This window comes from Heloderma suspectum, chromosome 17, assembly GCF_057233095.1.
Source record: "Heloderma suspectum isolate Gila_16-S chromosome 17, 16-S_ref, whole genome shotgun sequence".
NCBI lineage: Eukaryota > Metazoa > Chordata > Lepidosauria > Squamata > Helodermatidae > Heloderma > Heloderma suspectum.
In genome coordinates this window covers 6,452,483-6,466,241 of record NC_139474.1, presented here as the reverse complement: position 1 = coordinate 6,466,241, position 13,759 = coordinate 6,452,483, and the positions used below count along the sequence as shown (strand labels likewise).

The following is a 13,759-nucleotide window of genomic DNA, read 5'->3' as shown; positions in this document are numbered from 1 at the left end:
TGGAGTATGTCTCTATGAAGAGCTGAGAAGCTTTTGAGCTTGAGAGCATCTCTAAACTAGCCCCAAATCCCGCATTTAAAAAGGGCTTTCTGCTTCCTTTTTAAATGCAGGATCATGATGGACTCCCTTTACATGCGCTCCCTCCCCCGTTTCCCCCCTCTTTCCCCCCCTTATCTGAGTCTTCGGTATGTTTCATTACACAACCACTAGATGGCGCTGTGCTCTAGCTCCTCTTATTGTGCATTTTCCTCTTTTCCAAATGGAACTCAAGGGCCGTAATTTGATAGCTTATTATCGCCGACCTTTTTAACAATGGAATAAAAGTCATTTAGTGCGGGGCGATGCCCTGGAGGTTGGCAACGTCATCTAACCGACCCGCAAACTTCCATGAGCAACCAATCTCAATAGCAGGATAAAAGCTCCTTCTGAATAAGCCCTCAAATGGAATGTTGGGGTCTCCAATGCCTTGATGGTGATGTGTTATGCATCCACCAGGGCATGGAAGGAAAGGTATTATTGTTTAAGGCATGCCAAGTTGGTCTCCCTCCAAGAAGAATCAGCCACAAACCAACTGGGAGAATTGATTATCGGTCCGTGGAGAGGCATCCTGTGTATCTTGACTGAGACCCAAATACACACATGGCAGTGAGCAGAGTTGCGAGCGCCGCTCAGCACAAAAGACGTGTGAAGTTCTTTGCCTTGCTTTATTTCTGCATCCATTATCATCACATGTAGAATCAATAAACTGTTAAACGGATCCATTTGTGACTTTGTCTCACTTTAGCTTATCCTGAATCTATTATATAAGGCTCCTGACCTTATCCAGACCCCAGATTAACACTGTAGTGGGCAGGACCCTACTGTCTGTGAGCAGGGCCACCCATTATGGCATGTGGCCCCCCCAACATGATTGCACAGACCCCATTAACATACTCATGCACACAGTCACGTGCACTCTCTCGCGCTCCCTCTCTCTCTCTCTCTCTCTCTCACCCCCCCACACACACTCTCCCTTCCTGAACTTTGCAGCAGAGAAGGGGTGATTATTTGTCCGGGTTGCAGCTTTGCGGAGGGGTGCGTTAGCCCTCCAGCAACTCCGCCTAAAAATGCCGCCCCACAGAATTAACACTGGGGCTAAATTACTTGCTACTTTCAATGCTTAAGCTGATCCTAACTTCTTTTTTTACTTTAGTGTAAGCATGTGAGGCCCCAATCTGGATCAGGACCACCATGCACCAACAAAGGTTTTTTTTCTTTCTTTAGCCCCCCCTCTCCAAAGGGGAGAGTGAATTTAGGGAAGAATGCACATGGATGAGAAGGTTTATCCTCCCCAACCCCCGTGGTGGTCCTACACATTTAATGGCATGAGTACTTCGGCTCTTAGAGTCTACAGTGCACAAAAACACAACTGATTCAGCCCAACACATCCCAAATAGTTTTCATTGGGGACACTGGTAAAACAAAGCAGTGCTATTTCCCATGTGCCCTATTGGAATGTTGCTTTGTTTTAGAGCACATGGGAAACAGCATTGCTTTATTTTACCAGTGTCCCCAACAAAGAATATTTGAGATGTCTTGGACTGAGTGAATTATATTTTTTCTCCACGTTGGAGACTCTCTCTTCTCTCTTTCCTACATGGTTGGCTCCCCAACTTTTCTTTTTTGCGGGCAGCATGGGTCACTCACCAGGAACCTCCCAAAGAGGGCACTCTTGTCTGTCACATGCAGGATGGTGTCCCGGCTGTAAACAACGTCAAAGGAGCCCTCTGGGAATGTCCTTCTGGTCGCATTGCCAATTTCAAACTGCACCTGGAAGCAGGGCCAAGAAAAGGCCGGTGTCTGAGGCATAACACCCAAATGGCACCCCCAACACTAAATAACCTACGGACCATGCCAGCTCCAGGTTTTGAGAGACTTTGGGCAAGGCACCCTCAACAGGACCCCTCCCTCACTGAGTCCACCTTCTCACTGCCATTGTCGCCAGCTGCTATTTGCTTCTCTTACCCCATTGCCTCATTTCCTTGCTTGACAGACAGAGAGCCAGTGAGCACGTTTCCCTAGTTCCCATGAAGGACAAAAGTTTTAAACATCCATCTCCTGAGATACTCCACTTACAGAACAAAGACCCGCGCTTTTTTGCACCTTGGCTGATGAAGAGACCTGGAGATCACAAAAGCTTGCCCACAATTTTGGGTATATGGAGTTGGTGCTAATAAAGGTATTTCCTGACTGTGGATTTTGGAACTATAACACAGGCAGTATCTGAGCATGCCATTGTCTCATGACTGGCTGGGGAATGCTGGGAGTTGTAGGACATCTTTCTGTCTACACATGTATTTATTTATTTCATTTTTATATGGCCCAAGAGCCAAAGCTCTCTGGGCGGCTCACAAAATTAAAACCACAAAAATACAACAGGAAACACCATATTAAAATGGAATAGATTAAAACGAATAAATGCAATATAAATTTATTTTATATTTAAAATATAAAATAAATAAATATATTTATTTTATATTTTAAATATAAAATAAATGGTGTGAGTACTTAATATATAATTAAGTACTTGATTAATTAATTAATTAATTAAAATAAAAATGAATGGAATAATTCATTTATTCTATTCATGAGAATAAATATGCAACCAGAGTAAAAACTTAGCAGCAGGGCAGATATTTAAAACACAATGGCAGATTTAAGACAGCAGAGCTCAAAACCTGGAATGCTAAAATGATAAAAATGAATGGCAAATAAAAAGGTCTTCACCTGGCGCCAGAAAGAGGACAATGTAGGCGCCAGGCGAACCTCTCTAGGGAGTTGTTCCACAACCAGGGTGCCACAGCAGAAAAGCCCCTTTTCCTGGTAGCCACCTGCCTTACCTCTTTTGGAGGAGCTCCTGGAGACAGACCCCTGAAGAAGATCCTAGGGTCCGGGCAGGTACATACAGGAGGAGGTGATCCTTCAGGTAACCTGGCCTCAGGCTGTTTAAATATTCATAGCACTGAGCCCTAGGGGGCTCTTAACCTTGCCCTCCGCCCCTAATTCAAGGACTTGTATCACAGGTATCATTTGCATCACAAAGCTTGTATTACACGGATAACTCCCATTGCTTAAAAACATAAGTAGAGCCATGCTGGATTAGACCCAGGGTCCATCTAGTCCAGCATTCTGCTCACACAGTGGCCGACCAGCTGCCCACAGGAACCCACAAGCAGGACAGGAGCGCAACAGCACCCTCCCGCCCATGTTCCCCAGCAACTGGCGCCCCTAGGCAGACTGCCTCTGGTACTGGAGGTAGCACGTAGCCATCAGGACTAGGCGCCATTGATAGCCTTTTCCTCCCAGAATTTGCCCAACCCCCTTCTAAAGCCGTCCAAAGTGGTGGCCATCACTACACCCTGTGGTAGCGAGTGCCATAGTTTCACTCTGCACTGTGTGAAGATGTCCTTCCTTTTATCTGTCCTGAATCTCCCACCAATCAGCTTCATGGGAGGACCCCGTTGGGTTCTAGTATTAGGAGAGAGGGAGAAAAATGACTCCCTCTCCACATTCTCCACGCCATGCAACATTTTGTAGACCTCTGTCATGTCTCCCCTGGCCCTCCTTTTTTCCAAGCTAAACAATCCCAGCTGTTGTAACCTTCCCTCATAGGGGTTTTGCTCCAGCCCCTTGATCAGTTTAGTTTCCCCTTTCTGCACTTTTTCCAGGTCTACAATATCTTTTTTTAAGGGGTGGTGACCAGAACTGTACACAGTATTCCCCTGTTGTTTACCTGGGCGCCCGTTTCCTTTTGCGCTCGCTCCAAAGCCCGCTCCACCATGTTGTGGGAGAGATCCATGCCCAGCACCTCCACACCAAACTCCTGGAAAGGCAAAAAGAGCATCAGACCCTCGAAGGGCTAGCCGATAGCCCTGGGCAGACTTCCCGCTTGCACAGCTCTTCTGATGTTCTTATGACCTGAGCACTTGTACTCTGTGATGTGCCGTGCACATCGATGGTGCCAGCACAACAACAGAAATCCGACTTTACTCCAGTACCTTTGCCATGTAGAAGTCACCACCGCCAATTCCACAGCCCACATCCAGCACCCGCTGACCCAGTTCCAAATCCAGCATGCGCATTAGTTCCTGCGGAAAGATTGGGGAACTGAAGCGGGCCTCAGACACAGCCCTGAGTCGGGAGCCTCCCAACCCACCTCAGCTAGTCCCTGTGCCTTCTACAAAGCAAGGCTAAACCTGTTGAGTAATTGCAACAGCTCCGCATTCTTCCAGACACAAGGGGGTGATAGAGAACATTCTGTGGCTTGATCAGTTCTGACTTCCTGCTCCCTTCCCTTCTTTGTCCTCCTCTTGCCTCTGCAACAAGGGCTATGCAGTCTCTCCAGAGAAGAAGCAAGTGACCATATCTCATGCCTTCACTCACTTACACTCACACACCCAGCTTTAGGGAGTGCTTGTAGTTAAACAGTGCTAGATATCCCCTTTTGACGATGTGTTTAAAAGCGCTAATGATGTAAGTTGATTTGAATTTCTTTTAAACTAACTTTAGCTCACGTTTATTGGCTCTAATGCTAAATGCAGTGTTGCCACACTTTCTCTGTATAAAGCAACTCTGTTGTAACTCACACCAGACATTCCAACAAGACCAATCATAGATGCAAACTAGGCAGGCCTCTCGGGGTGTCAGAATATTAGGGATGTCTCTATCTTGGAGAAAAAGCAGCTTCCTGTGAGTCTGGATCAATCCATTTTCTCCATGCAGGTTTCTAGGCCAGATAGAGGTTATAAACTATGCTAGTGGTATAGTCCAGGAATTTTGGGGGTTGTATTTAGTCTGGATTAACTAATGTGGAACACAACAGGACAGAGCAGTAATAGTAGTCGAAAGCCAATGTGGTGTAGTGGCTAGAGTGTTAGACTGGGACACGAGAAATCCAGGTTCTAGTCCCTAATTGGCCATGAAACTCACTGGGTGACTTCAGGCCAGTCACTGACTCTCAGCCTAACCTACCTCACAGGGTTGTTGTGAGGATTAAAAGGGAGAGGAAGAGGTTCTACCCGTATCTTCCCACGGTCCAGTTACCTGGGTGGTACCGAAGCCACCGGTGCTGACAAATCCAGGCCCAAAAATCCATTCATAGCGACGGATGCTGCGGGCTTCATACTGCTCGTTGTCTAAGAAACTCTGGAAGGTGTCATATCCTCGTGTCGACTCATGGTCCCGGGGGACTTTCTGAAGAACCCAGCAAACCTGATTCCGGTTTTGCTTCCTCTGCAAAAGCACATCGACAGGACTGAGTGTGTGTCGAGCAAGGAAATCGCCTGGCGGATGGCTTTCCCTGATTTAGTCCCTGTTCGATCACTAAGGTCATCGGAGCAGGCCTTGCAGGTTGGACCGAAAACTGAAGAGCGCCATCTGACGGCAACCCGGGAGCGGGCCTTCTCCGTGGTGGCACCTAGTTTGTGGAACACCCTTCCCATTGGTATGGAGGAGGAACCAACCGTGGCATGTTTTAGGCAGCAGTTGAAGACCTATTTTTTCACCTTCTCTGACCGATTGTGCTGCCCCATTTGTTGATTGCTCGTTTTCTGATTGTAAATGTTTTAACCAAGATGGGCTTTTGGTTTGTTTCTTTTTGGTTTTAAATATTTTTTTTAACAGAGACACTTTCTATTCTCTGCTTTTAACTGCAGACATTTTGTACCTTAAACATTTCTCCTTTAAACCGCTTTGCGAGGTCAGGCGGTCTATACATTGATCAAATAAGGGCACAATCCTATGCATGTTTAGGCAGAAAAATGTCCTACATCTCCCAGTATGCCCTAGGAGCATGGCTGGCTGGGGCATGCTGGGAGTTGTGGGACTTTTTTCTGTCTAAACATGCATAGGATTGCGCCCCAAAGGATAAATAAATAAACAGGCATCCTGACGATGCATTTCATTAAGAAAAGTTCAAGTTCCTAGTCCCTAACACCTTTGTAAACGGGTGAGCCCTGGCTTTCAAAAAGGTGAGGTGCTGGAAGCCAAACCTTTCGATTTGGGGGCCCCTTAATGCCACCATGTGCTGGTTCTGCCGAAGAGACGACATCTGCCTCATGGTACGTTCATTATACCACAGTGCCAGAATAGAAGTTGGAAAAGGAAAAAGAGGCCATTACCTTTATGTAGGTTTGCACAGAGCGGGACATGACTATTTCAAAGCCATAGAGTGTGTCTCCCAGTGTCACGTGGGCTGAGGTAAGGAGGCGATTGTACTCCGCAGGCGTTCGGTACAGCGTGGGGTTGAAGGCCCTGGGGCTGTCTCCTAGGGGGGAAAAGAAAGCAACGTGAGACTGGAGCGTGAGGGGTGGAGCTGGGCAACCCAGGGTGAATTCCCAGAGGGGCTTTGGACAAAGGCATTGGGGAAGGGCTGTAGCTCAGGGGTAGAGCGCCCGCTTTGCATGCAGGTTCGATCCCCGGCATCTGGGAAGGACGTTTGTTTGAAACCTTGAAGGGTGGCTGCCAATCAGTGCAGACCAAGGGTGGGGAGGAAGTAGATGTCCAGATGTTTTGGACTTCAACTCCCAGAATTCCAGACCACTGGCCACGCTGGCAGGGGCTTATGGGAGCTGAGGTCCAAAACATCTGGAGATCTGCCTTCTGCCCACCCCTGGTGTGGACAATACTGAACTAGATAGACCAGCGATCTGACTCTGTATAAGGCCACTTTCTATCTCCCGAAATGTCTCTCCTGTATTGTATTTGCTGTGGTGGCAGTGAATCCTCTGACACTGATTGGTGGAGCCTTCGCTTGCCTTCAGTTGCTCAGGAAAATAGATCGTTTGCAGTCCAGCTTCTGTGAGGGAAGGGAACATTGTCATGTTGCAATTGCAGCCACGCTCCTCTGACGCGAAGAAGTCCCAGGAGCAGGGAAGCTAACGGACAGGGAGGCCAACATCAGGTAATGGGGATATACAGGGGCGAGGTCTCTCGTCCTCACGTCCTGCTTGTGGGCTTTGGTAACAGAGGAGTGGGTGGAGGGAAGGGTTGACGGCTGAGGCTGGAATGGAATCTTGGGTGGAGCTGGGGGCAGTAGGGAAAAGTCAGTTAGGAGAAGTCAGGAAAAGAGGGAGCTGAGTTAGGATGGAGAGACGGTGAGAGGAATTAGGGGTGAGAGCTTTTCTGCACAGGGCTGTTAATCGCTGTATCTTCCTTCGGTTTTGTAGTGGAACTGAGATCCGAGCTCTACACTAGGGATGTCGGAGAAATCTGCAATGGAACCAAATGAGTTCGGATTTTCATGAATCCGACCCATGGATTCCGCAGTGGACCAGCTTTGCCCCTGTTGGATGGCTTCCCCGGACTTACAGACCATTTTTCTAACTTTCCCGAATTTCGCGCAAATTTCATCATAGAAAAATATGCTTTAAAAAAAAAAACAGCCCACATGTGCATTTCCCCCATACGCTAAATGCGCATTTGGGGGAATTTGCACATTTTTTGCAAGTGCAAATTTGCACAAATGAGCATTTGTGCAAATTCAGAAGCAAAAAAAACAGATTCTGTTGGTGGGGTAGACGACAGAACGAAAGGCGCCTGACAATCCAGGAAACACAGATGGAAAGGATTTTACACAATAGATAAATCCCTACTATACACAAAGAGCTTTTCCTTTCCTGCTGTACCACTACATAACCTGTAGGTGATGCAGTGCTATAGCAAAATAGTGCAAATACATAAGTAAGAAAATACCTTTTCTTTTGCTTTCAGAAATAATACCCCATTTTCCCCACTTTAAAAACCCCCAGGAAGTACTCTTAACAAAACAGAAGCAAAACTGGAGGATCACGGTGTCATCTAAAGAACCCAAAAACAACTGTGAGTAAGGAATCATGAGTGCGCAATAAATGCCTTGTGTAGAAAAGTGTTGAGTTAGTTAAATTAGTCAGTGAGTAGAATCAGAGACAGGTTGTAAATGAGAAAAGAGGGAGAGAAGCTACTGAACGCAGAGATGTGGTGTTAGGTTTTTAGAACTATTATTGTTAGTAGCAGTATTTGTCAGTTATTGTTCATTCTGAATGTTGACCTGTTAAATAAATAAATGTTTATACTTTTAAATACCTGTGCTCTGATCTGAAGGGATTTGAAGAGTGGCATATCTCATCTTTATGCTAAAGATATCCTGTTGCTTTCTATAAATCAGTAGGAGGAAGCAGCTGGTGTTCTGGGGAATCCTAGAAGTCTGACTTCTAGGGGCCAGGACCTTATAGGAGACCCCTAGTTATGTCACAGCTTCCCAGACCCTTTTATTTATTGCATTAATACCCTGCCTTTTTTCCTCTTGCAAGGAAGCCAAGGCGGCTTACATTCTCCTCCTCCTCTCCATTTTATCCTCACAACAACAGCCCTGTGAAGTGGGTTGGGCTGAGAGCCTGTGACTGGCCCAAAGACACCCAGTGAGCTTCCATGGCTGAGTGGGGACTGGAACCCAGATCTCCCGGCTCCTAGTCCAACACTCTTGCCACTACACCACACTGGCTCTCCTTCTGGTTGGCTCTTGTGGGAAACAGGATGCTAGATGAGAAGGACCCTTCATTTGATTCAGCTGGGGTTTTTTTTACATTCTTCTGTGAACTCCACTTATGCACAAGGTCCGTCACTGTTGCTAGGCATTGAAAAGATTCAGGGTTCAGGCCCACAGGACACACGTCCTCATAACACTTGCATATGTTAATTTATATCTATATATGCAAATTTAGAAATAATCACGAGGATTTATGCTTATTTCACAGAAGGTGAAGCCACCCAAATTAATTTCTCATCCAAATCATTTCAAATAAAATAAATTCTTCCATTCATTTGCACCCTGCCCCAAATCATCGCAAACCAATCAGAAAGGTTTCATAGAATCATAGAATAGTAGGGTTGGAAGGGGCCTACAAGGCCATCGAGTCCAACCCCTGCTTAGTTTTATTCCCTAAGCTTAACCGCTAGGCAAGGGAAGAATTTGGAGGGGGAGGGATGTGTTGCAGTATGTGGGGAGGGGAGAGTTAACCCTTCCCAGCTGCAATTGCTCTTGAAAATTGCCCCCCACAGGGCAAGTAAGCTGAGAAAAAAAAATTGGCACCAATGGACACTGAGGGCTCTGTGGAATAGATCAGGCTTTGGGAAAGTAATCTGGGGCCCTGGGAAATAGATCCAGAGCCCTAGGAAATAGATCCGGGGGCCCTGGTAAACAGATCTGGGGCCTTGGGAACTAGATTCGGGGTTGGGGCCCCATGGGCCCAGGCCTAGCAACACCCTCTGCAGCTCACTAGGTTCCGGGGCTTGCTGAGGACTGATCTCCTCTCCTGCCACCTCACCTACTGGACTACTGACCTGACTGGTAGAAACAGGACTCCCGGAAGAAAAGGTGCCCTTCCGGACGTAGCCAGAGAAGCATGTGCTGGACCACATCACTCAGTTCCGCATCCGAGAGGTACATGAAAAGCCAATTGGAGAAGATGAGATCGAAGCTACAACAGGGAGAAGAAGGAGCATGTCAAGAGATGCGAACAAAGCGCTGAATGTCAAAGCTTGAGATGAACGTCTCTTCTCCAAAAAACTGAACTTCGACAGTAGGAGCTATTGCACACTGAATTTGAGCAGCCTTTGGTATTTTGATGAATATCAAATGGTTCAGGCACTAAGGCAGGAGAGAGGATTTCTGGATTGCTCGGGGAGGGCTGTTCTTCCATCATCTCTGGGAACAACAGCTCATTGCTTTAGCAAATAGGATGAAGGATCTGAAGAAAACACCTTGCCTCCCAATCCTAGCCGTTCAAGAGCTCCTCCTCACTGAGGTGGGAGATGTACTCTGCACGAACTCAGAGATTCTCTCATCTTAATGAGCAGGCATCAGGGCTGAGCCCCAGCTTTTGAGACAGGCGTGAGGCCTGGCACCGCTTCACCCACCTCCTTGCCCCCTGCCTCACATGCCCTACAGCAACATGGCCCAGGGCATTAAAAGGTTCAGAGGCCAGGCCCATAGGACACAAATCTGCAGTGTCTGCACATGCTAATTCTATTTAGATATGCACATGTAGAAATACTTGCTAAGATCTAAGTACATTTCACAGGAGGCAAACCCCGTCAACGTATTTCTCAGACAGATGCTTCAGTTAATTTGCACCCTGACCCAGATCATTCCAAACCAAGGGGAAAACGTTTTCTCAGCTTAACCGCCAGGTAGGGGAATACTTTTGGGGGGTGGGATATTGCACTATGTGGGGAGGGGAGAGTAAACCCTTCCCTCCCCCAGCTACAATCCCCCTTGAAGACTACCCTCTCCATGGCAGTTAAGCTGAGCGGAAAAAACTCTCTTGGCACCGATGGACACTGAGGGCTGTGTGGAATAGATCCGAGGGCCTGGGAAATAGATTCGCGGCACATGCCTCGTAGGCCTAGTCTAACGACAGCCCTGTTAAGCCTGTAACCAAGACTAAGCACGTACAACTGATATAACTGAAATCGTTGCATATTCCTTTCCTGTTTAATACCCCTGCCTCTCTTCCCCCGCTACTCCCCCTCTGTTGTTTCTCCTGTGTTGAATATTAGATTGTAAGACCCTTGGGGCAGAGGCCTGTCCGCTTGTACTCTGCAAAATGCCAGGCACCCTGATGGCACTAAAGCAAGCAAACAAACCGCACCTCTGGCTTGGCAACTGCAGGCTGGTAACATCGGCCTGCAGAAACGTCACATTGGATCGGTGCCTGTTCTCCTGCTGGTTCCTCACCAGGAAGCTCTCCATGAAATCCACGGCCGTGACATGGTGTGCGGGCTCAGCAAGTGCCCCAGTGAACCGTCTGGAAGAAAAGCAGGGAAAGGTGGGGTGGTCTTAGGCTTTGATCCGACAAACACATTGGCCCCTTGACTCCTGAACTGGGCAACAGAAGGCGGAGGGCTGATCTTTGCCCCCTTGCACTGATGGGACCAAGGATTTCAGGATACAGGGAGGGATCCCCAGAACTCAGGGCTAGGAAAGAGCTCTGACGTGCGCAGAGTACTGCAGAGCCAGTAATCCTCAACTGCCTCTGAGCATGTGCAGAATGCTTTCCCCCTTACTGTGAAAAAACTCTGGGCTATTATTACTGTGTGTGTGTGTGTGTGTGTGTGTGTGAGAGAGAGAGAGAGAGAGAGAGAGAGAGAGAGAGAGGGAGATTCTTTCTTTATTTTATTTTAAAATGCTGGGGTTCAAGTCCACACAAAGTCATGCTCTCTGACCTGCAAAGCGAAGGGCCGGCATAGTTAGACAGACAAGGATGAAGGAAAGACACTTTACACATGGCCAGAAGCGCTCTCCCCGTTATCATTGCTTCAGATGTTTCAGGGATATGTGGTTTGACATCTGGACCCTGTTTCCAAAACACCCTGAAACGTACAAGTACCGATTTGGGGGAGTTGGCAGCCTGAGATAAATATCCGTTGCCGGAAGCACCCGTCCTCTCAGCAAACAGGTAGCTGCAACCTCCCTGCAAAGACACTTCACTGCTGAAAGTGTCGAGGGTTACTAAAAACGGCAGTGGCTCTGAGCATGTGCAGAGGGCCTCCCCTCCCCACTGAGTAACCCTAGCAAGAGAGGTTCTGGGACTGCTTGGGAGAAGCTTTCTGGGCCCCATCTTGCCCCTGCACTCACCCTATACCAGCTCCCAGTTCCAACACGTCCTGTCCTTTCAGGCAAGGCAAGAGGGCAAGAATCTCTGGGGTGTCTTCCTGTGTGAGCTGCTGCGCCCCAGAGTCCAGCATCATCTCCTCCAGCGAGGAGGCGCGGGAGTGTTCCTGCCAGTACTGGTGCATCAGGAGGCGAGGGGAGGATTCTGGAGCTATGGGAGGGGTAAGAAAACCACGACCGCACAGACAGAGGCTGAAATGCCTCTCCGAAGGCTTAGGAACATCAGAAGCGGCCTTATTCTGAGTCAGACCTGTGGTCCATCTAGCCCAGTATTGTTGACACGGACCGGCAGCATTGGCTGTCCATGGTTTTTCCCCAGCCCTACCTGGAGATGCCGGGGATCGAACTGGGAACATGCAAAGCAGGGGCTCTGCCATTGAGCCACGGTTCCTCCAAGGCTTTGTCACTGGCGGTGAGAGCTTCCAACTACCACAGGTGGGGAGGTTTTGAATTTTTGGCCCCACCCTGTTTGCCTTCCGCCCCCCCCCCCCCCGAACTGCTCCAAAATGGAATGTGGCCCACAGGCTGAAAGAGGCTGTGTGCTTCCAATTTAGACAGAGAGTGTGATTTGCCCTCCCGTTCGATCTCGCGAGGGAGGGGCACCTTCCATAAGCCCCTTGCTAGAACATCTTCAGAAGTGGGTAATGCTGCTTTCCCCCTGACCCCCAAGTTCCCCTCCTCCAAATTCTCCTCCCTCCCTGTTGCTTTGCCTATTTCCAGCCTATAGAATGCCACCACTGTCCTTCCATCATCATCTTGCATGGCACTTTGCAGAGCACAAGAGGACAGGTCCCTGCCCTGAGGGGACTCCAGTCTAAAACTGGACATGGAAACCAGTAGCCCATAGAATACCACCACCTTCCTTCTATCCTCCTCCTCATTATGAGATCAGTGTGCATGGCAGTCTACAGAGGACAAGAGGACAGCGCCCTGCCCCGAGGGGATTCCAGTCTAAAACTGGACACAAGAACCAAGGAAAGAGGAGGCATGGGGTTAACAGGCAGCTGTTTCAGTTACAGGAGCTGAGGGTTCGCTCCCGCCTGAATTATTACAGCGGGCATGGGAACTCGGGGGCCGTGCCAAAGACCTTGGGGAGAAGGCGTGCCTCGAGGAGGGGTCTGGAGGAGAGAGGTGGCCATGGCATCATGCAGGTGTGCTGGGAGGCAGCTCCGGGCATGCAGAGCAGCAAGGGAGAAAGGGCGGGACCTCTCGACGGAGCGGGAGACCTTTGGATGGCGGAGAGTGGCGGAGCAGGCAGGGCGAAGGGCAACGATGTGTCAGCTTGCATCAGTGGTGCCCTCAGGATAGGACTTCTGGGCAGAGGCCTGGGAGCTCACTCAGCAGAATGGGCAGGGGGGGCAGACGCAGCAGCTGGGCTGGCTGAACACATCTGGAAGTAAGCGAAGCGATAATACGCATCGCCATCTAAAGCACGCCCCCCTACCCGCCCCCCGGGCCGGCCCAAGACATTTTGCTGCCTGAGGCAGAGCAGCGGATGGCGCCCCCCCCCCCCGCACTCAAGTCAAGGTACTTAGTACCCAAAGCCAGCCAATTATTTTGGTATATGAGGCAGAACGTCCCATAAGCACCTCTCCTCATCCCTGGCAGTAGAACTACAGTAATAACAAAGTAAATAACTGATAATTTGCTGCCCTTTTATGACACCCAAAAGCTGCCGCCTGAGGCAACAGCCTCACTCTGCCTCACGGAAGGGCCGGCCCAGCCCGGCCCGCTCCCCCACCGTCAGACCATTAACTCCAGAGCCTAAAATGACCTAAGGGCACCAAAAAAGCAGAGAGTTAAGTGGGAGGCAAGGGAGGGGGTGTCAGGGTGGGGGGCTTTGAAAGTAAGGGCAAAGAGCTTGCACTGAATCCCAGAGCGGACAAAAAGGGGTGGAGGAGTTTAACGGGGGGCTTGATGCGATCAAGGCGATGGCGGGGAGAGGCGAATTATTTGGGTAGCAGCACAGTGCCGCCGCTGTGGGATCGAGGTGAGGGGACCGAGGTGAGACAATGGACGACCAGAGAGGAGAAAATGGCAGGGATTTAGGTGACCAGAGTTTCTGCCAAG

General features: G+C 49.1%; 1 protein-coding gene across 6 annotated transcripts in view; it reads right to left on the bottom strand.

Annotated features, from left to right (window-relative positions):
• The window catches only part of LOC146334310 (uncharacterized), a 51,311-nt gene that overhangs the window by 37,140 nt on the left and 412 nt on the right, over nt 1-13,759 (bottom strand). For 3 of the 6 annotated variants that reach the window (XM_084824069.1, XM_084824066.1, XM_084824068.1), the window contains exons 2-9: nt 11,654-11,840; nt 10,668-10,823; nt 9,358-9,494; nt 6,159-6,304; nt 5,083-5,271; nt 4,038-4,127; nt 3,773-3,862; nt 1,687-1,809 (exon numbers count right to left, since the gene is read on the bottom strand). In XM_084824069.1, coding sequence (XP_084680195.1) covers nt 1,687-1,809; nt 3,773-3,862; nt 4,038-4,127; nt 5,083-5,271; nt 6,159-6,304; nt 9,358-9,494; nt 10,668-10,823; nt 11,654-11,840 — 1,118 coding nt within the window. Of the gene's footprint in view, nt 1-1,686; nt 1,810-3,772; nt 3,863-4,037; nt 4,128-5,082; nt 5,272-6,158; nt 6,305-9,357; nt 9,495-10,667; nt 10,824-11,653; nt 13,080-13,759 lie in introns of all 6 variants that reach the window. The other 3 variants (XM_084824070.1, XM_084824071.1, XM_084824065.1) reach the window with 2 other exon arrangements.